This window comes from Vicugna pacos, chromosome 12 (genome assembly GCF_048564905.1).
Source record: "Vicugna pacos chromosome 12, VicPac4, whole genome shotgun sequence".
Taxonomy (NCBI): domain Eukaryota; kingdom Metazoa; phylum Chordata; class Mammalia; order Artiodactyla; family Camelidae; genus Vicugna; species Vicugna pacos.
In genome coordinates, this window is record NC_132998.1 from 5,747,288 (window position 1) to 5,773,458 (window position 26,171).

Sequence of the window (26,171 nt, forward strand, 5' to 3'; positions counted from 1 at the left end):
ATGTTGAAGATGAGCGGGTGGCAGCGACAGAGCCAAAATCAGAGCCGGAACCTGAGGAGAGAGGCGAGTACTGATTCCCCCCTCTACCTTTTACCCTCCCATCCTCGCGACACCAGTTGTCCTCTCAAAGTTAGGGCATCCGCTCTTTAGGATGTGGCCCCACCTCCTCCACGATGAAGTTAAGTGACCGTCCGGGGGAGGGATGAGGAGAATCCTTTATTCTGAAGTGGTGCTCACAGACCCTTCTTCCTTCGCGCGACAGCATCACTCCATCCCTGCCCGAGTACAGGCCCTGCTCTATGCTGTTCGGCGAAGGGGCCGCAGCCGCCCTTGGGAGGTTTATTCTCGCGTTGCTGACCCAAGGTCTCCTAGTTAGGCTGGTCCGGTGGGAGGCGGGGCAGCAGGACACACCCCCGCGCCGAGAACCCGTGGCTCAGGCCGCTGCCGCCGTTTTGCCAACAGCGGCCCTACCCCACCCCTAATCCTCTTTCCGCCGCGTCTCAGGGCCTGTATGGCCACGTCAGTAACTTGGGCTTCTGGATTCTCCGCAGGACATTCATTCTGCACCCTTGCAGAGAACAGAACCTTAAGGAGACTGACATAAGCTTTTGGGAAAAGGGTGTTGATGGACAGGTGGTGATGGGTTTTCCTTTTCCCGCAGAGGCCCCTGGGCCTCCTGCACAAGAGAGCATCCTGGATCTTTTAAGTATGGGAAGCCATTTGGGGTCTCCCCAGTGGATTGTCCTTCCCCTGGGATCGGTCCCTGCCTCTTTCTCCTTGTCCTGTCTCCATCTAATCTCCGTGTAACCATTGCATCAGGCTAGCCCCCTGCTTGGCTCCGCAGCCCTCTGGCCCGGGGCTCCACTGCTGATGAAAGCTACGTCCCACACACTGGAAGGCAAGGAGGGTCCCCCAGGGAGGACAGCCCTGCAGAGAAACACTCAGGACGATATTGCATCTACAGTCTCCAGGGATAGGCAGCTGCCTCTCTGCCTCTGGGCTTCGTTCTTTCCCTTTGAGGGATTGGAGAGAATTTATCCATTCATTCCTAACAAATACTTAACTAGCACCTACTATGAGCCATTCAGTTTGGGGCCCAGGATACATCCATGAACAAGAGAGGAAAAAAGCTCTGCTCTCACAGAGCTTACAGTGGGAAGAGTAGACTAAGCAAATACTTAAGTGCCACGCAAAAAAACTAAAGCACAGAAGGGTGGAGAATGCTGCGTGGAGGTTACAGTTTACATTGGGTGGTCAGGGATCCCCTCACTGAGGTGACATTTAAATTGAAAGACCTAAAAAGAGGCAAGGCAGTAAGCCATGCAAAAAGATATGTGGAAGAGCTTTCCAGGAGAAGGAACAGCAAGAGCAGAAGTCCCAAGGTGGGAGCCTGCATAGTATCTAGGGAATTGGAGGCTGGTTGGCTGGAATAGAGTGAGCAAGGGGGAGAGTGGAGAGTGGCCAGTGAGAAAAGCAGGGCAAGGAAAGAACAGACTGTGTCCGGCCTTCTAAGCCATTTTAAGGACTTTAGCCTTTTACAGGTGTGAAATTAGAAGGTTTTGAACAGAGGAGTGACACGACCTGGCTTAAGTTTTAACAGGCTCACTTTGGCGGCTGTTGTGAATAGACTCTGGGAAGGGTGGCAGGAGCAGAAACTGGGAGACCTGCAGTCAAGGGACTTCTGCGTTGGTGAGAAGATTCTGGGGTTTTGAAGAATGAGTTTAGAAATTTTGCTGCCGATCTGGATTGGATTGTGGGGTGTCAGAGAGGAATTAAGGACAATACCAAGGTTTTTGGCTCAAGCAACTAAAGCTGCTGTATACTGAAATGGGAAAGACTTTGGAAGGGGAAGATTAGCAGGAGTTTGTCTTTGGGCATGTTAAGTGTGAGACGCCTATTCAATATCCAAAAGGAGAATGGCAAGTAAGCAGCTAAGAGTTGGGAGGTCCAGGCTGGAAATACACATTTGGAGGATGTCAGTGTGGGAATGGAATTAGGAAAAGGCCACTTGATTTGTTTCCTCCCCTGTAGTCCAGTCCTTACCCTGGCAGGTTTGAACCCTGCCTTGAATTTAGAGAAAGCTGAGTTGGCCACGATTTTGCTATTATGTAATCAGTACTACAGATGTCAGCAACTAAAAATAAAGGAAGTCAGGCTCTTCTCTGTCCTTGGAAATGGCTACAGGGACCAATAACTATCCATACTCTATAGGACAGGATGTAAGAAGGACCAGTAGGAAGCGGAAGATAAAAGAACCTGCCCCTCCCTTCCAAAAATGGCTAACATTTGTCTTTGATCCCCACAGTGTTCCAGAAGGAAGTGTATCTTCATACATCATCACACCTGAAAGCAGGTAAACGTAACCGGCCCTTTCCCAAAACCAACCTCTAAGAGATGCTGCTTAGGCTCTCTTCACTGGGACCCTAAGAAATTATGAAAACACCTAGAGAAGGTGGAAGAGGAGGGTTAGAATCTGAGCAGACTTTTGTTGTCAGGCTACATCCAGCCTCCTGGCCTGCCCCCAACAAAGTGACCAGATCACTATTCTTAGAGCATGTCATAATTGAAAGGTGGCTCTGAGTGAGCGGTCAGGTGAGGTCTCACCACACCACACCTCAGTTCCCATCAAGGCTAGACTGACCCAAAGGACTGTGTGCCCAAACTCCCCATACAGGAGGAGAAGGAAGCACAGATGGTCTGGAGATGACCAATGGAGTTCCCCAGGGGGGCTGAGGACTTTTACCAGGAACTCATAGGAATGTATCAAGTGCTGGGCAAAGCAAGGAGGGAATATCATTGCCGATAAGAGGTTGGTAAATTTTAAAGAGCCAGTTAGCAAATATTTTAGATGTTGAGGACCACTATTGGAGCATGAAAGCAGCCGTAAACAGCATGTAAATAAGTGGATGTGGCTGTGTTCCAGTAAAACTTTATCTGCCATAACAGGGACAGGCAGCAGGCCAGTGTGCCAACCTGGAGCCTGACTGCTCTGTGGAGCGTCTTCCCCACCCACCACCATCCTGGGTATCTCCTTTTCCAGAGCCTGATCCAGCCGTAGAGATGGCAGCTGAGTCACTGCCTTTCTCCTTCGGGACACTGTCCAGCTGGGAGCTGGAGGCCTGGTATGAGGACCTGCAGGAGGTGCTGTCCTCAGATGAAAATGGGGGTTCCTATGTCTCACCCCCTGGAAATGAGGAGGTGAGAATGCTAGGCCAAAAGCTACCGGGGTGGGGGTGGAACTGCCCCTCACTTCTCAACTAATAGCTACCCTGCCTTTCCTCATTACCTTGAAGGAAGAATCAAAAACCTTCACCACTCTTGACCCTGCCTCTCTGGCTTGGCTGACTGAGGAGCAAGGAACAACAGAGGTCACAAGCACCTCCCAGAGCCCCTGCTCTCCAGATTCTAGTCGGAGCTCTCTGGCTCAGGAGGAAGAGGAGGAAGACCAAAGAAGACCCAGGAAACGGAAACGGAGTGGCCAGTCCCCGGCCCGGACTGGAAAGCAACGCATGAAGGAGAAAGAACAAGAGAACGAAAGGAAAGTGACACAGCTCGCCCAAGAGAACGAACGGCTCAAGCAGGAAATCGAGCGCCTGTCCAGGGAAGTGGAGGCGACTCGCAGGGCTCTGATTGACCGGATGGTTAATCTGCACCAAGCGTGAACAATTGGGACCAGCACTTCCCCTCAGGCCACTACTTACCTTTCCTAGAAGAGGCTGTGGACCACCTGCTCACCAGTGCCGACGATGTACCCTCAACCCCATCTGTTCAGCAGGGAGAAAGCTTAGGGTCGACAACAGGAAAGGGTCGCAGCATGTATATAGAATTGTGTATTTATTGATTACTGTTCCTGTCCATTAAAGTGACTTTCTAGGAGTCAAGTTCTCACTGTCACTTTTTCTTCTTGCCTTTAGGGGTTTCAAGGGGTTTCCCCTCAGCTAGAGCCAACTGTTTCTTCAGATCCAAGAGTTTAGCCACCTCCGCAGCAACCTGGTTCTTATCTGCCTTTTGTGCTTTCAATTCTCGGACAATGTTGCCCTAAGAGACGAGGGGGTGGGGGAAGAACAACAGTGAGACCAGAAAAGGACCTGTTTAGGATTCAGCTTTTCCAGTCCCCCATAGGGCTGAAGCTTCGTACCTGCTTTGTCACTTCATCCATCAGCACCTGTATCTGCTCTGGTCCAGCTGTTGTCATAGTCTCTACAGCTGCTGGCTTGGGGCCTGCTTTTGCCTGGAGAACAACAGAGTTAGCGACCAGCTACCATAAATATCCTCTGACCTCAAGTTTTGTAACATCTCAGGGGGAAAGTGATTACCTTTAATGCCAAGGACTCTTCTAGCTAAGACAGGAAAGAAAAACTATAAGTGAGGAAGCAGCAGGGCCAAAAGATGGAAAGAGGGATGAATGAGGTCTACTGAGGGACACGAAGGACTGTCGCTGGGTGAGAGGCAGTCTTTAGCTTTCTCACCTGGCCCCCACTGAAGCGCTGCCGCAAATTTTCAATCTGGTCATTTTCCAGTTTTTGGAACAAGGGACTGACCTGTGAAAAAAGAATTCTAGAATCATTCACTGATTAGGTAGAAACTACCAGGCTACATAGAGGCCTCTCCAACCCCAACGTCTGACCTTTAAGAACTCTAAATGTTTTAGAAGCAACATGGAGTATAACATTGAGCAAATACCTGCTAATTTCAGTAAAGAATCCAAGTAGAGCATTTGCATTCACTAGGGTCAAAGATTACTTAAACTATTTAATGGTGCTAGGTTGATGCAAAAGCTCAGAGGTGTGTACGTATTTTTATCATCTGTGTCAAAGAGAAATGTCCACCCTGTATTCTCCCTGCCCACTGGGTCCTGGCATGAAGAATGAGGCTATATGGGCTACAGATAAGGACTTCCTGTCAGAAACAAGCCTAAGTGCAGAGTGGAGACGAGTGGGGAAGGGGTTCAGAGAAAAGCTGTGAGAGTCTCACGCTCAAAGTAAGTTCTTCCCTGACCCCTCGGCAAAGGCTGCATGTGGCAGTGGTAGGTATTTTAAGAGAGGCTGGCTCTTCCAACTCCCAGAGACTTACTGTGCCAATCTGGTGTCCTGCTGGTAAGGTGCACAGGAAGTTTGTGGGCAGGATACTGCAGGCTGGAGGAGGGAGCTGCAGCTGGGCCTGGATGGTGGTGCTAACTGTGGGCATGTAAGGCTGGAGCATGACAGACAGCAAGGCAGCTATATTCACTGCCAAGCCTGTCACTGTCCCTGCCCGCTGCCTGCGGAAGGAAAGATTTTAGTCAGGCCCTCCAGTAGGACACAGCCTACCAGCCACTTTATTCCTGTAACCAACCCTACACTTCCTTACCTACCTGTCAGCCTCGCTGCCTTTAATCCGCTTCCAGGGCTCATTCACCTGAATGTACTGGTTGCCATGGCGAGAGATGGTGAGGATGCTGCGCAAGGCATCCCGGATCCTGGGGTGGGAGGACACAGGCCAAGGTGTAAAGCCCTGGACGGACCAGTATGGGGCTCTCAACGTACCAGCAGATCAGAGATTAGACAGAAGTATAGACTACTTACCGAACCTTCTCCAGCAGCTGGTGATAGTGCTGGAGCTCCAGGGTGACGTGGGCCAGCAGGCGCCGATCATCAGAGGTAAGCACCATCTCAGGCACAAAGCCCCCAAAGAACTTAAACACAAACATCCCAGCTCTGGAAGGGAGTAGGGAAGGGAGAGGGGAGAGAAAAGAGTCTCCTTATAGAAATTTGACCTGATTTTCTTAATTCCATATTTTCTCAGAACTGAAACCACCTGGCATCCTCAAGGTGGAAGGCAAAACTTAAATTAATTCCTTATTCTCTCTCTCCTAAGAATATGACCTTGCACATAATAGACAATCTACATAGAGATACCCTTATGTCAAAAAACCATATAAAGTTAAGCAACTATTGGTTTTATTTTTAAGTCAATACTCAGAATGATCAAGCTGAAATATACGTTAATTGCTATCAGACAAACAAATGGTAGGGACTACCTTTAAACGTGGTTGATGACCAGACCTGAAGTATCCTCCATGGTGGGGAGCCATGGGGGCTACTTCTTTAGAGTACAGAATAGCTGAGGTAGGGACCCACAATGGCATGTGAGCCTAAAGCAACAAGACTCCAAAGAGTACAGAAGCATCCTACCCCTATGGTCAAATAATGCCTTCCTTCAGCCAAACTTTTCAATGGTCTGCAAGTGAATTTTTTTTGCTAGGAGAGAACACATTTCCAATTCTATAAAGAACATTAATAAGAAAACAATGAGCAAAAATTCACTTTGTTACCAACTCTGCTAAATCCCATCTCTACAACTAACTTCTCCGAACATACACAGCCTCCTATGTTCCAGGAGCAGATCCCGATTGACAGAACCTTCTCTCCACACTGCCCTCCCTGGCCCTCACAGCCTCCTCCCCTCCCCAGCCCTTCCCACATTCCCATCCCAGAGCAGAGTTAGCCCCACCCAAGCTCATCTGCTGACTCTGACCCCTCACCGTGTCCCACCTGTTGATGAAGTTGCCCAGGTTGTTAAGCAGCTCAGAATTATTCTTGAGCAACATGTCTGTCCAGCAGAAGGCACTGTCCTGGCCCTCAGGCCGAATGTACAGCAGGTAGAAGCGCCAGATGTCAGCAGGGATCCCTGTGTCCTGGGCCATGTCCCCAAACACTCCCACACCCCGGCTCTTAGAGAACTTCCCATCCTCGTAATTCAGGTATTCTGGACAGAGAAGAATGAGAACCATCCGTTCAAATCATGTCCTTTCTCTCTGCCCCACAAATTCCTCTTTCCTCTCCCTCAACCCCAACTATGCGTGTCCAGCAACACTTGAGTAGCTGGCCTGCACTGAACCTGGGAGATCCTTCCTCTCCATTTTGGCCTTCTTCCCTTTACTTCTACCATTACAAAATTTAGCTTTGAGTTTTTGCTCTCTTCAGGTTCTTTTTCCTTTTCTGGATTGCATTTTCATGTTCTACTCACTCCCGAAATATTTCATCTCAACTCCTAACTCAAGATCTAGCATCTCTCCAGGAACTTCCTCCAAGTCCTGCCTTGGCCCTAAGTCCCTAGAAACACTCCCAGCTCCAGTCCTCCAGGGTACCTGTAGCAATGAGGTTCTTGACCAAGGTGTAGTTGTCCTCAGCTCCTAGGACTGAACAAGGAAAGACTAAGCCGTGGAAGGGAACATTGTCTTTGGCCATGAACTGATACAGGTCCACCTATGGAATATAATTGGGAGACAGAGCTCCTAAGATCCTTTTCAAAGACCCAAGAAAGATCAGCTACCCAACCCTAACCATCCCCCAACAAACCCCTTCCCCATGGACAGGCTAACCAAGAACTGCTCACTTGCTCTGGGTTCTTCCACCATCTCTCCCACTGGTCTGTGTAGTTGGCTGTGATGGACACGTAGCCAATAGTGGCATCAAACCAGACATAGAATACCTGGAGAGTCAGGAAGAAGGAGACACGGCAGGATGCAGGAACACTGGGAAAACCCCACCAACCCTAAGTCTCAGACTGAAACAAGACACAATCACCATCTATTCTGCTAGCCCAGGGTCCAAACCCCAAGGCTGAATAATACGAGATATGAATAAAGCACAGGGTTTTTACCTTGTCCTCAAAACCTTCCAAGGGTACAGGGGTTCCCCATTTGAGGTCTCGGGTTATGCAGCGTGGCTTGAGGCCATCCCGAAGCCAAGAACGAATGATGAACCGGGCATTGGGTGTCCAGTCACTGCCAGGTAATGTCTTCTCCAGCCACTCCTCCAGCCGCTTTTCCAGCTGAGATGGCAGAGAAGCAGAGAGCGCTGATTTAGGACATTTGCACGTGTGGTCAGCATAAGGGAAAATGTGTACAACCTTTTCGGAGTAGTTTGGCAATATATAATTAGAATGACAGGATTCATGACTTTGACATAGCAATTCTACTTCTAGGAATTTTTTCAACAGAAATATTCACACAAGTGTGTACAGATGTATATAAAGAAACACACTGTTCATCACAGCAAAAATTAAAACTAATTCCCTTGGTTCAGTAATGTGGTAAGGGGGGAGGGTACAGCTCAGTGGTAGAATTAATGCCTAGCATACACGAGGTCCTCGGTTCAATTCCCAGTACCTCAATCAATCAATCAATCAATCAATCAACCAACCAACCAACCGAATTACGTGCCCCCCATTAAATAAACAAATACATAAAGTAGTATAGTATATCAACACAGTGAAATACTGGTAAGGTCATTAAAAATAGTGAGGTAGACCTGTATGTACTGATATGCATATATCTCAGAAATATATTAAGTAGAGCGAACTGCAAAACAGTAATATATGGTATAATCCTGTTATTATAAAAATAATTATACAGAGACTAATATAAGCCCAAAAAATTCGAGGAAAAATATATCAGTGCTTTATTCTCACATGAGATTAAGGGGAACATTCACTTTTATACCATGTATTTCTATCCGAAAAGTTTTTTTTTTAAAGCGTGTTATCACTTTTGTAAGCAGAAAAACAAAGAAAAATCTTCTTTAAGGGATGGTTCATGTGATTCATCCACATAAACACCACAGCATCCAAAGCCTGACAGTATACCCTACTGGTAAGGCTGTGGGGAAACAGGTGCACACACACGGCAGGGAGGGATGCAAAACAGAACGCCACCTATTGAGGAAAATTTGGCAATAAACTACATATGCATTTATCCTGGACACAGCAAGTGACCCCCTTTAAGGAATTTATCCTCAAGATACACTTCCCACAATACAAAAATACATATACACAAGGCTATTCACTGCAACATTATTTGTAACTGCAAAACACTGGGAACTACCTAAATGGCAACCAAGGGAAATCAGTTAAATAAACTATAGTACCCACACAGAATTGCGTACTATGCAGCTAGTTTGAAAGAAAAGAAACTGAGTAAGGATGATCTTTAAGAACTGATATAGAGTAATCCTGATTTGGAGTGATTTCTACAAAATAGTTCTAGGTGAAAAAAACAAAATGCAAGTATATACAGTATGCTATATTTTGTACAAGATAAACGACATACACAAATATGTTTGTCTGCTTATCTTTATATATAAGCTTATCTTTATAAAAACAAACATACTGAGAATAAATCAGAAGACAAAGCGGACCACCTACAGGAGACAGGAGGGCCAGGTAGCATGGACAGGAAAGGGAATGAAGGAGTGACACTTTCCTGAGTATACCTGTTTGCATGGTTTTGATTTTTTAGAAGCATACTCATGTTCTACATATTCAAAACATTAAGTTAAATTAACAAGTATGAGGTGAGAAAAAAAGAACTAAAAGCAAATGAACCAAATTTACTAGCTGATTTCAGTAACATAACCACACTAAAAGGGGACAAAACTAAGCTAAGACATTTTGAACACATTTAATTACATGCCCTCAGTTTGGGGGAAGGGGCAGGACTGCCAACAAACCCTGAATGCTTCTTAGTAGTTTTTTTGGTAGTGGTGTTGGTGAAGTAATTCTGAAATTATTTTTAGCTATATTGTAGGATCAAGCAAATGAGTAAATAATGTTGGGAACCAGGGTACTTATTGTGTGGAAGATGGGAGGTAAAATTATGAAATGAGGAAGACTGTGGAAGAACTCTGTGGGGAGGAACTGGAATTGCAGGTGTCAGTGTGACCCTAAAATAAAAGCCTAACTCTGCTGACAGGGCATGGAAGCAAAGAGACCCCAGTGGAAAAGAGCACACGTAAATCTTGGTCTCTAATACTGTTCCCTGCTGAAAGCAGCCAGGGTTCGGGGGAGAGACGGCTGGGCCACAGGCTGGAACAAGATAAACGGGGAATATCTTGTTATGCCAGAAAAAAGGGAAGTGCTTAAAAAGTGGTGGGAGACCTCAGAAACACCCAGAGAAGCAATCTTGAAGAGGCTCCCACTGGTCAAATAAGGGACAATTAGAGCATGATAATCATTTAGGACAGGAATGAATTATAAACCACTGGAAAATATTCAAATCCATGAGGCCATACTGATAACAAATAGATAACTAGATAAATGACTGAAGGAGTCAAGGTCAATGTGGAGGGAAAGGTAAAGTTGGAAAAGCTTAGTGAAAATTCGTTCTTCAGGTAAGAATGATTGAATAAGTGGGAATCTTTCAATGAAGAACAAGGTATTTACACAGTCTTTAAAGTGTATTCCCACAGACTGCTGACAAGTTGCAAGGGGGAAAATATTAAATATACAGTGGAGAAGCTGAGTAACACCTTTACTGAACAAAATTAACATCACCAATGAGGGGTAAATGGCCACCATGTGCCTCTGGAAAGAACACATCATCTATATAATATTCCAGCTAAAGATGCACAATCTGAATCTAATCATGAGGAAAACAGCCACTAAATCCAAAGTGAGGAATATTCTATTTTAAGGGGGGGGGGGGCGGTCAGAGCTTATATTCTTAAAAATTGTTAATGTCATAAAAGATAAAGGCTTAGGAACTGTTTCAGATTAAAGGAAACTAAAGAGATAGAAAAACGAAGTGCAATATATGATCCTGAGCTAGATTCTGCACTACAGAAAAATTATGCTATAAAAGATACTACTGGGATAACGGACAAAACTGGAATACGGATGGTAGATCACACAACTGATTCAATGTTAAATTTCTTGAAGTTGTTTACTGTGGTTATGCAAGAATGTCTTTTTGCTTAGGAAACATACAATGAAGCATTTAAGAGGAAAGAGGCTACACAGACACATCCACATCCACGCATGAGAAGAGAGAATATGCTAAAGCAAATGGAGCAGAATCTTAACAACCAGTGAATCTGGGAAATGGGTACATGAGGTTCTTCTGGGTAAAAACCACAAGGTTCTTTGTTCTAGCAACTGCTTATCTTGCAAGTCTTTTTGCAACCTTGACATTATTTCCAAACAAAAAGTTTAAAAAGTAAAAAAAGGAGGCAAATCCAAAGTAGAAAATTGTTTAAGATACACTGTGAAGTAAAAGAAAGTAGGCTGCAGAGAAGTATGAACGCATGACCTAATTTGTATTAAGGGGGAAAAAAGACATTAAAAAAAAGACATAAAAATGCTTTCATAGGCATGCACTGCTTCTAAATAGACACAAGGAGACTCAGCAGCAGCACACACCTCTGGCAGATGGGCCCGGGCCTTTCCCTTTGTGCCCTTTCACCTGTTACATCTTTTTGCAGTAAGCGTGTATAATTTAAAAATGGAAATTAAAAGCATTTGAGAGGGATTTGGTATAGATTTGCCTCTGCCTGTGGCTGAAGCAGATGGGGCAGAAGAAGTCGTGCAGACCGGCTTGAGGGAAGGGCCCACTCACCTTAGGCAGGTCCAGGAACAGGTGCCGAGAGGATTTCACCACAGGGCACGACCGGCAGATTTTACACTGAGGCTTCTGTGAAGGGAAGTTAAGAGAAGGGGTGACCCAAGGCGGGACAGCTGGGATCGGGACGGCAGGCCCAGGAGCTGTGTCCGGGCGAGGGGGGAGACACAGAGAGATGAGGTCCCCAGCGTGCCACCCAGCCTAGCCTCACACTCACACCTGGCCACCTCAGCAACTACTTATTTGAGCCTTCTCTGAACCTGGAGAATCAGGTCTGCATAGCACAACATTTGTTACCCAGAGTGTCACGTCCCCGTCTAGCACTCCAAAGAACAGGAAAAAGCATTCTCCGAGCACAGGCTCAGCACAGCGCCCTGCGCCGTTCACAGCTGGGCGGAGCAGAAGGAGTGATGAAAGAGAAGAACCCAGGGCTCCGCTCTTTGAGGAAGTTACAGTCAAGCAGGGACAGAGCGCTTGCCTGAGAGACAAGGGCAGGCCTTTACTCGGCAAAACATCAAGAAATACTTATTTTCATGGGACAACTTGACTGTACAAACATTAAGGGATGATGGCTAAAGGAGTAAACAGTTCGGTGGGGCCAATCAATGAAAGCTTCCAAGTGAGTTCTGATCTGGGCTTCTAAAGGTGAGAAAATTGACCTCTCAGGACCTCTCTCCTGAAATCCACATGCCTGTATCAACTACCTGACTAACACGCCTCCCTGGGTGTCTAACAGGCATCTCAAACTTAAACCCAAACAGCATTCCACCGGAATGCTCTTCATCCAATCCTGCCCATGGCTGTAGACAGTGCTACCGTCTACCCAAGCTGCTCACGCCAAAAACATACAAGCTGCTGTCTTCTTGACTTCCTTGCCACCCCGAATTCCCGTCTATCCGTTCTACAGAGTCTGCTGCCAAACGTATCTCAAATCCTTTTCTTTTTTCCATTTCTACTGCTATTAACCTAGTCTAAGCTGCCATCATCCCATTTCTGAGCAACCACTCTGGCCTCCAAATTGGTTCCCCCACTTTCTCTCTTGCTTCCCTCCTACCCACTACCCAGAGAAGCCTGCCTTCCAACTCTGCGGTGGCTGACCAGGCCCTGGAAATCTCGTCACTGCCTGAGCTTGTCTCACTCCACACCCTTACCCACCGCCTCCCCACTCACTGTGAGCCACGCTGGCCTTTCCAATTCCTCTTTCAGTTCTTTTCTGCCTCGGGCCTTTGCATGTCCCGGTCCTTCTGCTCGAAATGCTCTTAACCCCACTCTTCACCTGCTGACTCCTTCTCATGCTTCAGTTAAACTCTAGGTTCAAATGTTACCTCCTCTAAGAGGCCTTCCCTAATCACTTAGCTTACAGCTTCTCCCAGAAGTCACTCTCTCCCACATCTTCCCAGCAGTTTTCTCTACATTCTGTCTTTTGCATTGGTCTCCTCCCCACACTAAATAAAATTGTCTTGTTCACTGCTACATCCAACACCTAGAACTGTGACTACCTTACTGCAAAGACTCAAAAAAGTTTGTTGAATAAATGAATGAATGAATGAACTAACAAATGAATAAACATGGAGCAGAAGAAAAGGTGGTATTTACAGGAGGAAGAACTAAAATGCAGACCAGGTGGTGGGAAGCAGGAGCAAAGGTAGGGAAGTATGAACTGAACTTGTTTATTTCCCTGTACAATGCAAAGCACACAGTAAATGTTCAATAAAAATTTATCCAATGGACTGGGTGATGAGCGCTGAGACGGAGTTGGAAGAGCCAGCGGTGAAAGGTCTTTAGCCACCGCTAAAACAAAAATCCTAAGTGGGATGGGAGCAGGAGTCCCTCAGGAATAGAGATTGTCCTTCCAGACTGGGCTCCCAAGAGACCCTCCTCTCACCTTGAGCTCAGTGGCATTGATGAGCTTGCCACACTTATCACACTGATCACCCCGGGCCTCCTCAAAGCCACAGAAGGGACACACGCCCTCCACAAAGCGGTCAGCCAGGAAGCGGGCACAGCGCTCACACCGCAGTTGCTCCACAGTATCTTGCAGCACAAAACCTCGAGCCAACAACCGCTGGAAGATGTCCTGGGTAATTCTGGCGAGGTGAGCGAGGGATGGGGAGGGATAGGCCAGAGCAAGTAAGAGGAAGCGGTGTGCCCCTCCCTCCTGCCGCTCCACCCAGCAGTCCGAGTGCCAAAGAAATCTGGCAGAAGCCCCCCTCAAGTCTAAGCCATCTAGTCATCTATTTTTTTTTTACTGATGAGTCCAGGCCCCTCACATACATTCCCCAACTCTCCCCACAATCTCTTTCCTCATCACTTTAAAATTTACTTTTGTCAAATACAGACATATCTGTTTTGTATTCTTCGTTAACAAAAATCTCCCAAAGGATAGGACTGTTTAGTTCTTTGATATGTCCTAAAAATTAAAATTAAATCAGCCCAACTGCTAAACTGCACAGCACTGGCAGCTGGCAGCCCGTCCACTCTGTAGTTTTTATAAGGATGACAATCAAGCAAAGGAAGAGTAAGTGTTTTTGCTATAAACACACAGGAGTGGGAGGGGCTGTCCTGAGACCACGGCAGCCAGGGGACTGAAGGGAGGTGCAGAGGGGAGGCAGACCCTTCCTATGAGCCTAAGTCCTGTCCCTTCCATCCCTTGTCTGCTCCTCCAGCCCCTGGTCAGGCTTCTGCACACACTGAATCCCCTTAACAATGCCTGGGACACATTTCAGGACAACATTCAGATTCTAAGTTTGGAGTGGGGGTTGGAGGGGCAACAATCTTGGCTCCTTCTGTCTTTCTGTCTCCTGGATAGTCCACTGCCCCAGCCCCAGCCTTCACCCTCCACTTCCGCCTGACAAGAGGAAACCTACTTGGTCTGCTGCGGAGTGGTGGTTCGACCAAAAATATCAAACGAGATATTAAACCAGCGGTAGATGTCAGCATGGATGGCATGGTACTTGTCACAGATCTCCTGGGGGGTTAGACCCTCCTCCATAGCCTTGGTCTCTGTCGCTGTACCATACTCATCTGTCCCACACAGATAGAGGGTGTTCCACCGGCGGAGCCGGGAGTACCTGGAAGGGAATGTGGTGATCATGGGGGCCCCACCTCAGCCCCTCCCAGGTCCCCAGTGTCCCTCCAGCCTCCACCCTTGGTGTCCACTGCTCCCTCAGGTCTCTCCCCAGCAGCGGCTCCCACCTGGCGAAGACGTCAGCACTGAGCACACAGCCAATGATGTTTCCAAGGTGGGGGACGTTGTTGACGTAAGGGAGGGCGCTGGTGATGAGCACGTTTCTCTCCCCAGCCACGGGCAGCCTGGTAGAGGAGGAAGAGGACAGCGGGGTGGGGGACAGACGAGAGGGTCAGGAGGGACCCAAAGTGCACAGAGCACCAGACACAGATCTGTTCTACAGTCACAGGGTCATGTCCATCTGTAGTCTTTCCTCACGTGAACCCACTGGCCCATAAACTTCGCTCAAAAGCCATGAGATCCCCTCCAGTTGTGATTAAAAGGCCTTGCCCAGCAAGCAAGCCTCATGTACTGCTCCTAAGGAGCTGCATTCTGACACTGACCTCTGCTCCTTTCATTGTGACTGCCATCTTCTCCATGAGCTCATTCTCAGCTCCAACCTCCTGGCTATTGACAGCTCTCCCCAGGCTCTGTCCAACCACCATCATTTGATGCTCCCTGGATTCTGATGCCACCCAAGAACACTTTCCCAGCGCTGACCTCTCCCTTTCTTCCCAGACACTATGTTAACATCATCTCTAGTCACAACCTGAAATCCCTACAGCTTGCCAACCCCTATACAAGTCTTCCCAAATCCCTTTGAATCCCTCAACTCTCCCCTCCCTAACCCATGTCAGTCACTTCCTCATGGCCAGATTCACACCAGCAGGGACCAGTCATTGCCTTCATAACCACCTTCTCCCCACTTTCCCAGGATCATTCCTAGTCATGCCACTCAATCTGCCGTCGGAAGTCACTCAATCCACTGTTCTCTTTTCACCCCTCATCACCCCTGACAGCTCAGCTGCACACACCCTGTATCTACCCCCACCCCAGCCCTGACACCTCATCACGGCTCCTTTCATCCTTCCACCCATTCTCAACCTATAATCGCTGGCTCCCATCACTTACCGTGTCCTTCAACCCCAGGCATCCTGCGAGCTCAGTGAGTCCCATAATTTCTTCTGCTAACAAAGACTCAAATGATTCCCTCACATTAGCCTCGCCCTTCTTCCCAGCTGAAAGCCACATATCCAGTTAGATGGTCCCTCTACTTCCTGGAACATTTTACAGCTCATTTCCTCAAGAAAGATCTCGCTGAGTTCTCCTGCATTCATTGTCTTTTCTCCCCATAACTGAATACCATAATTTTCTCAGAAATCCAGCTTAGAAATCAGCTCATTCAGGAAAGCCTTCCCACTGGCAATCAGCCTTCCTCCCAGTCATCCTTGTATCCCAAACTGCTAAGCATTCTGTACCACACATTCTGTGGTGTTCCTTTTGTGTTACCCTGTAGCTTCTCTCTCAAGTGTGCTTCCTACGGTGGTAGATATAAAGGTGAGTATGCCTGGGGTTCTGCCTCAAGGGGGTTACATTCTACCATGTAACTTCTGACCACAATCAGTGCAATGAGAGATACATGTTGCCAAAGAAGGCAGAAGGACGGCAAGCATCTCCAGCCTAAGATTAAGACTTTACAGAGGCAGAGCTACTTGAGTTGGCCTCAAGAATGGGTGGGAATTTGCCAGATCGAGACCCTGGGGATGTCCTTCAGTCAGAAGGAAAAGCACACAAGACATCCTGGTTTGGCTCTAGAGTTTTTAAGGCCAATTGTCTCCCCCTCTATATCTGCATTTAAATATGTCAGCCTATATAAACACCTGAGAAAGTCTTCCTCCTATTCTTTATTACCTCCAAAGTGCTTAGTGCTAAACTGAATCCACAACAGACACTCACAGAAATACTTAAAATGAGTGAATAAACAAAGGACGGACTTTAAAGAACTCATTCAAATTTTATCATTATCTGCTGAACACCTGGCCCTGCTCTAGAAAATGGGCCACATAAAAGAGAGAGCCCCTATCTTCAATAAGCTTATAGATTAGTGAGGACACAGACACATAAAGAGACTATTACATCATAATATGACAAGGGGAGATCCCAGAAGATGAAGCACTTAAGACTCTCTCAAGCTCTAGGGAGGAAGAAATGATAGAACCACTCTCTTGAGGAACAAGTGTACGTCAGGTAGATCAGAATGCAGGCATTCCAGGGAGAAGGAACAGCACGGGCGAAGACACCAAGGTGTGAGAGACACCATGATATGGCCTCAGCCTGCCTGCCTCTCAAAACTCATCTTAACCCATCTGGCCCTTTGCTGACCAGCCTCCAGCCACAGGTCTTTCATCAATTCCTTAAAAAGAGCCAAATGATGCTTCCTCTACCTGAGACATCCTTCCCCTTGCTTGACTGACTCCTACTCATCTTGCAAGTCTTCGTTCAACTGTCACTTTTCTAAGTTAATCTCTTATGATATTTTCTCACAGCATCCTGTGCTTTTCCTTCACAGTACTTACCGAAATTTATAATTATACATTTCTATGACAGTTTTTAAAATACCTGTCTATCCTACTAGTCTCAAAGTAGCATGAAAGCAGAGGCCTTGTCTGTTGTGTTTCCCTCTGTAGATCCAGCTCCCAGCACACAGGGCCTTACAAGGAGTGGACACTCATATCTTTATTGAATAAAAACATGTTCAGAACTACAAATATCTCATTTTGATGGAAAAACCTACCTATGTGTATGAATATTATCTTAGTGTAGCAAGAAAGTGACAGAATAGGACGCTGAGAATGCAGGCAGGGGCCAGATCACGGAAGGCCTCGTGAACTACACAAAGAAACCATCTGGAGAATCCTGAAAAGCAGGGTGAGAGGATAATATGGGCAGTTTTAAGCAGCCATTCTGGTGGCAGTGTGGAGCATAGAGCAGCAGGGAAGGAGAAGGTAAGAGATGGTGAGGCCCAATCTATGGTAGCAGCAGTGAGGATGAGGAGGAGAAGGGATGGATACAGGACTCCTAAGGAGCTAGAATCAATGACCTGGTAATGAAATAAATGATACAGGAGGAGATGAGAGACACCAAGATTTCTGGCCTGGATTTTTAGTTAGAAGGTGGGAGTCATTCACTTAGACAAGTGGATAAAAGAGAGAAAGAGAAGCTGGCAGGGAAGGTTATAAGTTTACTTTTGGAAATGTTGAGCTTGCAGTGCCGGTGGAGGAATCTAGGAGATAATCTGACAAATATGTCCGGAGCTCAGAAAAGAAATCTGAGCTGGAAAAACGGAGTCAGATGCAATCAACAGGGCGAGAGTAGCTAAAAACATGGGTGCAGAAGGGGCTGATGGACAGCATGTCCGAAATATTAGTCAAGAGGTGAAGAGAACGGAAAACTAAAGAAAGCTCAGCAAAGGGGACCTGGCAGGCAAGTAATGGCTCTGTCAACAATTTCCACGTAAGAAACCAAGCCCCACTCATGTGTGCCTACTCACACTGGACTCTGCTGCGGCTGAAGTGGGGGCAAGCTTCCCAGGCCCTTCTCCCAGGCAGCTACAGCCAGAGCGATCTCCTCCTCAGACAGGGCAGCCAGCTCCTCCTCCTATGAAGGGTGGATACAATCGCTCACCAGGTGTGTGCATGGGGCGCGGGGGGGGGTATAAACAAATTCTCTCCATGCTCCCCAACAACTGAAAAAGTTAGTAGCCATGCTCAAAGTCCCTCCCCAAGCCACTCCCCCCTCCCCACCAGGGACTGAGGCTCTGTCCCAAACCTCAGGCTCATTGCTGACAGCCCTCCCCTCAAACAAGCTGGGCTGGGGCTGCTTTTGGAGGTAGGGCCGGAGGGCCAGGACACCCTGCTGCTTCAACACCATCTCTGCAGCTCGCTGACATGGCTCCTGAGAACTCAGTGTCTGGAACCAGCTGTTTAGGGCACCCAGCTCCTCTGTGGGCATGGGAAAAAAGAGGGTATCAAAACTTAGAATGGGCAGGTGGGAGAGGACCTCCTCCCCTTCTTCACGAAGTTTCTCCAGTTGCCTTCCCCCATTCCCTCAGCCATCTTTCTGCTGTAGCTGTCCTGTCAAGCTACACCTCAAAGTGGGTCCTCAATATTCTGCCCACTCTGTAACCCCTACACCAAGCTCCTGGGGTTGGGGCTGGGGGGTTCTTACCAGGGAGGTAGGCTGGGTCTTGGAGTAATGGGTACAGTGCTCCCCACAAAACAATGTCAGCTAGAGATTCTGTCTCCTTTGTTGAGGAAAGGAAAGAAAAAGTACACAAGTGAGATAATCAGTTTCTTCCCAATGTATATAATAATATCTTATATTTTCTAAGCACTTACTACATATCAAGCACTGTGTTAAGCACTTTGAATTATCTCACTTACCCCTCACAATAACCCACTAAGGTGGGTACTAATACTACCCTCATTTCAAAGATGAAAAAAACTGAAGGTTAGAGAATTAAGTGATTTTTAAAGGTTACACTGCTAATAAGCAGCTGTTTCGGGGTTTGGACTTGGAATACAGTCCTCCTTTTTACCTCTTACACCACAGAGCTTTCCTTGATCCCCATCTCAAGGCCCAACTCACCCCAGCCAGGAAAGGACAGCTCCGACGACTCAAGCTATGGTCAATATGAGTCAGGGCTCTCCGGACTGGGCCAAGAACATCTTCCCCCTTCTTCCCTTGGACCACCAAATAGTACAATGCAGCGGACAAAGCTGGCTAAAATGCGGGAGACACAGGTCAGGACGGCTATGCAGAGCAAGGGCCTGCCTGCCACCCCCTCGTCTCAGTCCCACCTGCAGTTCTGTGGCTTCCCATTCCAGCCATTGGTTGGTGAGGTCATCTTGCTCCCAGCCAGATAACAGAAAGAAGTATCTGCTCAGGGAGAGAACAAGAGAATGTAGAATTAGAAGGGTCCATTTGTCTAGCCCATTTCTCACCCTCCAGTGCAACAGTGGTTGTAAATAAGGCCACACAGAGGACAGTAATCCCTGATTTTATTCGGTCACCTCCCTGTATCAAGGATCAATACTGACCGACAGATTGCACTGGTGGAGAAGAGGTAGTTGCCACTATCCAGTTGCAAGACAGGGACCTTAGGCCGGGTCAGGAACGGGACCACACACTCTGATGCAGGAGAGGAAAATAGGTGAAAAACAGGGAAACGAAAAGAAAAATTTTGTCAATTTAGAAGGACAACTTCACACTGTTGGAGGCACGGGGAAGGAAAGAAAGATGGGCAGTCTCAACTAGAGGGCCCACGATAGGACCACCGAAAGGGGGTGGGTCCAGAATGAGCTAGAGAGGCCAGCAGGTGTTCAGCTGAGACTGCCAGCTGGAAACAACAGATGGGGACTGCAGCAAGGAGGTGGTGGTGTTGGGACAGTGCTGCAGCCAAGAACTGGAACAACTGAAAGTAACTAGGATATCTGAGAATGATCTCAGCTATATCAGGAGAACAAAATTAAGAGAACTGGGAGGACTGACAAGAGAACAGCTTAAGAATTACCCAAACAGATGGCTGCGAATGATAAGAGGTAAACGGAAAGGAGTATGTGTGTACCGTTTGTTTTAGGAGAGGAGAGCAGGGTTTCCTAAGAACGACAAAGGGGTGCCTAGGAGTTGTCATGTGAGTGACTGGAGAGTGTGCGTGGAGTAGGGTGGGGTGCCTGGCAGGTGTGGGAGAAGATTATCAAGGGTAAAGGTTCACTGGAGTGAGGCGGGGTCCTGGAAGACGAAGGAAGGAAGGCAGGCAAGAGATGAGAGAAGGGTACACTGAGGGTAGTTAAGGGAAGTGACTGATTAAAGATGTGTCTGGGAGGAAAGAAGGGATGGAGTACCCAAGGACAATGCGGGAGGAGGTTAACCGAGTGATGGTGGGGGGGGAGGGTTGGTGAAGACAATTACATGGTGGTGTTTCGGTCCCACCTCCCTCATCCACCACCCACCAGCACCAGCCCGACTACCTTCTGGGCCTACAGTGCTGATGAGCAGCTCCGCTCTGCCCTGGGCCCTCCCGGCCGCGGCCAGCACAGGCAGGCTCCCTGGGGCACCCTCGCTCACGAACAATCTCATTTCGCCGTGGATTCCACGCTGATGCAACCGGAACCGGCCTCCCGCCAGTGGGCTGAGCGACCGCCGCGAGGCACGCCGGGAAATGGAGTTCGGAACTAGGCGGTTCCCCGCGCCCGGCTCCCGGAAAGTAGGGTGTTTTTCCCATCATGCAACACTAGGAAACAGGAAAAGAGTGTCATAGAGACGGAGAGGCCGTCGATGCGGTGCCAGAGCGGCACTTTCCTGGTGGGCGGGCCGGAGGAGACCTCTACGTGTACGGCGCGGCGCACTTTAATCCTCCGACGCAGCCCGAAGGCGCTGACGGAAACTGAGGGCTCCACTTGACTGGCTGAAGTGCCGATGTCCGGACAGTGGCTCTTCGCAATGGTCGACTCTCGATTCGAGTTCATAAGAATCAGACCTCTGGAGTTGAGAGTTACGATAGACTTAATTTAGTGACGCAATGAAAATTAGTGTGGATAGCCTATTAATTTTTTAAAATGTGACTATTAAATATTGATTTAATACCAGTCTGCAGCGCATAATCAGCCAATCTCATTAAACGGGAGGAAACATGTGTAGGGAAAAGGTCAGACTGAGGAGAAGTAAGAAGGCTCAGAGTTTGGCAGTAAGTATATATATATTTCAAAGAAACATATCAGTCAATGAGAAAGGGACCCTTCTTAATCATCTTTGTATCCCTTTAAGAATAATACTTGATAGTACTTACGAGCTAAGCGTTGTTCTAAGCCTTATGTATATATACGTAAATTTATGTGTAATAATAATTCCCTTATATGTGAACATAAGTTTAATTCTAAAAAACTCTGGAGGTTCTGGGCCTTTTGAATCTAAGCTATAAGAAGGCTTGCAGCTTCTCCCAGTCTTCTTGGAAAACTCTAATAGCCCTGAGATACCTTGCAAGAAGCCTTACTACCCTGAGATTGCCATGCTGGAGAGGTGTCCTGTTGACACTCTGGCTGACAGCGCCAGCTGATCCCAGCATTCCAGTCAGCCTCATCAAGGTGTCAGGTGAGTGAAGCTCTCCAGACCAGCCTGTCTATCTACCTGCTGAATACCACCAAGTGGCCCTAGTCAATGCCACAAGGGACAGAAGAATCACCCAGCTGAGCCCTGCTGAAATTTCTGCCCTGTAAAATTGTGGGCTATGAGAAAATAGTTGTTATTTTAAAAATTACAAACAAACCATGAGATAGCTTCTCTCATTCTCATTTTTTAGATGAGGAAACAAGCACAGAGAGATTACTTCGCACTACACAAGGCATTGAAGATACGATACAATTATTCACAAAATAGATACAGGCTGCTTCCTTGGCAGAGCTTACAGTCTTCCTGGAAAGTCAGAAAGTCAAAAACTTTAAAGTATCCTGAAAGTTATCACGGTGGAATGTAAAACTTGCTGTAGGATCTTCTAGTTAGGGCCTCTATGGGACTCTAAGGGTTAGAGAGGCCTTCATGTGCAAATGACCTTTCCACTGAGATCTGGCTGATAAGTAGGAGTTCACCAGGTGAAGGCTAGTAGGAGTGGAAAGAGGAAGTGTTTCTAGCAGAGGAAACAACTTCTGCAAAGGACCAGAGGCCTCAATGCACTTTAGGAATGTGAGGAATTAGTGTGTGGCTGGCTTATGGAGTTGTGGTGGGGAGTGTGAAAACGCTAGGCTAAAAGGAGAAAGTCTCTTAAACCATATTGTAGAACTTGGACTTTGAGAAAAACTGGAAGCCTTTGAAAAGTTAAGTCAGGAGAGTGGCAGGGCATTTTTGTGTTTTAGAAACTTCCCTCTGGCTGCTATGCCAGGAATGGACTGGAAGCAGAGCTCTATGCAAGGAGACTAGTTCAAAGATGGTATCATGTGGGCTAGTTGTAGATAGACTGGAAAGATTTAGTAATCAATTAAATGTGAGTGGGGAGGAAACAAGAGAAGTTAAGTTTGGCTGCCAGATTTCTGACCTAAGCAGCTGGGTATACCCTGTGTGTGCTCCAACAGATGATCATATTTCCCCTCTCATACTGGTTAGCACACTGTATTTTAATTGTTATGAGAGGGCACCTTGATTGACAATGCCTAGCTCACAGTTCTTGCCTGGCACCCATGGTAGTAAGCATTTACTAAATGTTTATAAATTTAAATTTAACTTAATGGTGGGACTGAAAGAGAAACTGGTTTGTGGAAAGCAGACAAGTTCAGTTCAGAACACAGTATTTGTGGTACCTGTGAAACACCCAGGTGGAGATTTTCAGGGGACAGCGGATTAGATTGGAGCTCCAAAGAAAGATCTGGACTGGAGATATGGTACCAGCAACATATGGAGGTCATCTGAACTGGGGAGAGAATAAGACCACCTTTGGCTTATAGAGTGCAAATGGCACGGAATCTCAGTCAGACCTCTGGGGTTTAAGAAACAAGCAAAGTCCTTCCTTATGCAACAGAAAAGGAACTGCTAAAAAGATAAGAGGAATGCCAGCAGAGGTTGTAGAAGGAAAGAAAGGTCAACTGTGTTGGCTGCTGCTGAGATGTAGAGCAATGTAAGGACAGCAAAGTGTCCCTGCAGAGTCAGAGGTGACCCTATGAGGAGTGAGCTTGCAAAGGTGATGGAGTGAGGGGAGAGGAAATGGGGACCCCCATGTGTAGGCAAAAAAGCTTGGCTGTAAAATGGAAGAGAATGCTAGGGTGGCAACTGGAGAGTACAGCAGGAGGAGGTTTGTCTAAAGATGGGAGAGACTTGGATATGTTTAAAAACTAACGGAAAGGAGTCAATAAAGAGGAAAAAGATAAAGTGCATGTGCAGCAGAGAAAGCAGAAGAGGCTGAGATTTGAGCACAAACAACCACTAGATGAATGAACGAATGAATAAATGAAGTTAGTCACTCTTTTGGAAGTGGGAGGGAAGAGTTAAGGGTAGAGTTCTCCACATACTGAAAGTGGAGCAAACCAAGGAGGAATATCACTGAGGCCGAATCCCAGTACTGGCTACCCAGCCCTCAGATCACGTGTCCGGGGAGGAGAGCTAGTTCTCAGATGTCATTAAGGGGGAGGGGCACTCCCCACCCCACCTCTCCAAAGCCAGACAGAAAGCCTCACGTTGTGCAGTGGAGAAACCGAGAGATGGGGGAAAAGGTGGTCAGATAAGGAGAAAGCACAGGTATGGGTTTCAAAGCTTTGGCAATCGACAGGGGAGGTCAGTTCCTACCTTTCACTCCCACGTGCTGTCAAAGCATCCTGTACTGCTTATCCATAGCCCCTGATTCAGTTGTGGTTAATACATTTATGATGCCATCAGTTAAGATCTGTCTTTAGCTTTCAAGAGGGCAAGGGCTATGGCTACGTCTCTCTCTTTCCCTTCTCTTATCTCAAGTAGCTGACACTGTTTTTCACATAGGACCTGCTCAGCCAATCCTTGTTAAGAGCATGAATGAATGAACCTACACACTAAAGTAGGGTCCCACTTGAAAGGTTTGTATGCAGAGGATCATATCAAGGCTTCTCAGCTCCCCAAAACACATCCCAGATTCAGAAGAAGATCTTTTCACCTCTTCCTCAAACTCTGAACCCCTCTGTGTTTCTCCCAGCCAGTTTCTCTTTCTCTCTAGTTTGGTTTTACTATTTTTCTGGCTGTCTGTTTCTCTGTCTTTATGGTGTTTTTTTTTTTTCCTGAATTTGCACAGGAAGCACGCAGCTTTAGGTCTGAGACGATTGGTAATGGAAACATTGGTGCCTATGTAAATTTAATAAAGTGTCACGAATATTTGTATCTTTGTCATTAATGCCTGTCTCTTTGCCTGTGTTCTGTCTCAGACCTGATTCTTTCTCGACATCTTCCCGTGTCCAGCTCAAGAGTCCCACCACCACCCAGGACCAGCTCCTCCTGCCCCTGGATCTTCTGATGGACCCCAAAAGGTACTCAGAGGAAAATTTCTGAGCTAGACCCTCTCCTCTGATTTCCTGCCTTGCTGGTCTCGCAGGGCTGCTGACCACATCCTCTCTCACCTTACTGACATACTTCCTCATTAGTCACAGCACCCAGGACTTCTCAGCCCCCAAAACCTATTACTGACCCTCACCCGGGCCCTCTGCCTTACCCTCTTCTCTCACCCCAGGGTTCCTGTTTTTACCTTCCACCCTACCCTGCTCTTAGAACGATGTCTGTCTGCTTGCAAGCAGCCGGTCCTGTCCTTTTCTGGTTCTCCAACACCCCTTTTTCCCGTAGGTGGCAGTACTGACGACAATGCTGTCAGGCTGGTGGTGGCCAAGTACCTGGGGGAGCCTAGGGCTGGGGCCCCGACGCCCTGCTCAGGGGTCCCAGCTCTGTGCCCTCTATGCTTTCACTTATACTGGGGCAGATGGCCGGCAGGTGTCTCTGGCTGAAGGGGACAGGTTTCTACTGCTTCGAAAGACCAACTCAGACTGGTGGTTGGCGAGACGCCTGGGAGCACCCTCTACCTCTCGACCCATCTTTGTCCCAGCTGCCTACATGACAGAGGAACCTAGCCCTTCCCAGAGCCCAAACTCCATCACCCCCAGCCAGTCCCTCTGGACTCCTGGTGAGTAAGCCCCATCACCTTCTTATCTCCTTGGCTTCTGGGAATTACTGGCATGATCCCCTTCCCCCAGGCTTCTGCTGACCCTCTCCTATCCCTCATTCCCACCATAGTGTCCCCATCGCCTCTCCTCCTAGTCGCAAGCCTTCTAGATCTCATGTGATTTTCCACCTACTCTTGTCTCCTGTGAACCCCCAGGATGGGGGACCCAGCCAAGATCAATGGGGGGACCCTGCCTCCAACTCTTCCCATTTCTCTGTTTCCAGGCCCACAGTTACTTCCTGGCTCCATGGAGGAGCTGCCCCTGTGTCAGGAACCCCCAGGCAGAGCTCAGGCTTCATCCAAGCAGCCTCCTCCCCTCCCCACAAAAATGTGTCGAAGTGTCAGTGTTACCAATCTGAGGCCCACCCTCCTGAAGCCCTTCCGGGAAGGACCAAGTGAAAGATCCCTTTCCCAGGAAGACTTGCTGACAGTGGCCAGCGCAAACGTGGTGAGTCATAGCTCTTCTTCTGCGAGGTCAGTCATTTGGCTCAGTTCTAGGCACAGTGGCGAACAGGACAGACAGAATAAGCAAGCTAACCCTTGGTACTCATAAGAGCTGTCAAGAAGCTAAATGTGGTGGAGGATGACTGGAGTGATCTGGGAAGGCATCTCTGAGGAAATGCCATTTAGGTGAATCTGAATAAGGAGAAAGAGACAGCCCTGAAGCAAACTAGATGAGAAAGAATTCTAGCTGAGGGACAGCAGGCAGCAAAGATGCTGAGGGTACATGGAACCTGGCAAATGATATGAGGGGCTCAAAGGCCAGCTTGGTTATGCTTTTCTGTCTCAGCCTCCTGACTCCTGGCCCAGGACAGGGTTTTTGCTGTGTTCTGTCTTGCCAACTCAGGTCACTGGCAAGTCCTCTGTAGAGATGTAACTCCCTTGATCTTCCTGAAGCTTCAGCGCCTCCCCTTTCTCTTACTTACTAGTGAGTGAAAAATGGCCCCTCCTCTCCCATACTCCGCTAGCAGGGGTCCCTCACCCCTCTCTGCCTCCTTTTCTCTGGAGGATGTGAAGGTGGGGCTCTCCCTTCAACCCCTCCCTCCACAAACACAGAAAAAGAAAAAGCC

At 47.7% G+C, this 26,171-nt stretch overlaps 4 protein-coding genes across 12 annotated transcripts in view; 3 read left to right on the forward strand and 1 right to left on the reverse strand.

Annotated features, from left to right (window-relative positions):
- Positions 1-3,514, forward strand: LOC102526258 (DDIT3 upstream open reading frame protein). Its single transcript, XM_072972540.1, has 3 exons — positions 1-63; positions 2,306-2,353; positions 3,294-3,514. The coding sequence occupies exons 1-2, from the start codon at positions 1-3 to the stop codon at positions 2,345-2,347; spliced, it is 105 nt and encodes a 34-aa protein (XP_072828641.1). The 3' UTR covers positions 2,348-2,353; positions 3,294-3,514.
- DDIT3 (DNA damage inducible transcript 3) lies at positions 3,061-3,876 on the forward strand. The gene is made up of 2 exons (XM_072972539.1): positions 3,061-3,198; positions 3,294-3,876. Exons 1-2 carry the CDS (start codon positions 3,061-3,063, stop codon positions 3,660-3,662), a joined length of 507 nt encoding a protein of 168 aa, XP_072828640.1. The 3' UTR covers positions 3,663-3,876.
- On the reverse strand, positions 3,818-20,607 carry MARS1 (methionyl-tRNA synthetase 1). The gene is made up of 21 exons (XM_006217947.3): positions 20,414-20,607; positions 19,484-19,574; positions 19,244-19,322; positions 19,032-19,166; positions 18,612-18,687; positions 18,213-18,385; positions 17,935-18,041; positions 14,573-14,689; positions 14,245-14,448; positions 13,263-13,464; positions 11,375-11,449; positions 7,645-7,815; positions 7,378-7,473; positions 7,130-7,247; positions 6,534-6,747; positions 5,565-5,696; positions 5,354-5,458; positions 5,074-5,260; positions 4,470-4,541; positions 4,139-4,231; positions 3,818-4,038 (listed from the first exon to the last, which is right to left on the reverse strand). Exons 1-21 carry the CDS (start codon positions 20,520-20,522, stop codon positions 3,892-3,894), a joined length of 2,703 nt encoding a protein of 900 aa, XP_006218009.1. The 5' UTR covers positions 20,523-20,607; the 3' UTR covers positions 3,818-3,891.
- The window catches only part of ARHGAP9 (Rho GTPase activating protein 9), a 13,618-nt gene continuing 5,499 nt past the window's right edge, over positions 18,053-26,171 (forward strand). The window contains exons 1-4 of one of the 9 annotated variants that reach the window (XM_072972523.1): positions 18,053-18,071; positions 24,317-24,418; positions 24,729-25,062; positions 25,326-25,549. In XM_072972523.1, coding sequence (XP_072828624.1) covers positions 24,747-25,062; positions 25,326-25,549 — 540 coding nt within the window. In that variant the 5' untranslated portion in view covers positions 18,053-18,071; positions 24,317-24,418; positions 24,729-24,746. Of the gene's footprint in view, positions 18,072-20,701; positions 21,130-21,185; positions 21,534-24,316; positions 24,419-24,728; positions 25,063-25,325; positions 25,550-26,171 lie in introns of those variants that run through there. The other 8 variants (XM_031675755.2, XM_031675756.2, XM_031675762.2 and 5 more) reach the window with 8 other exon arrangements.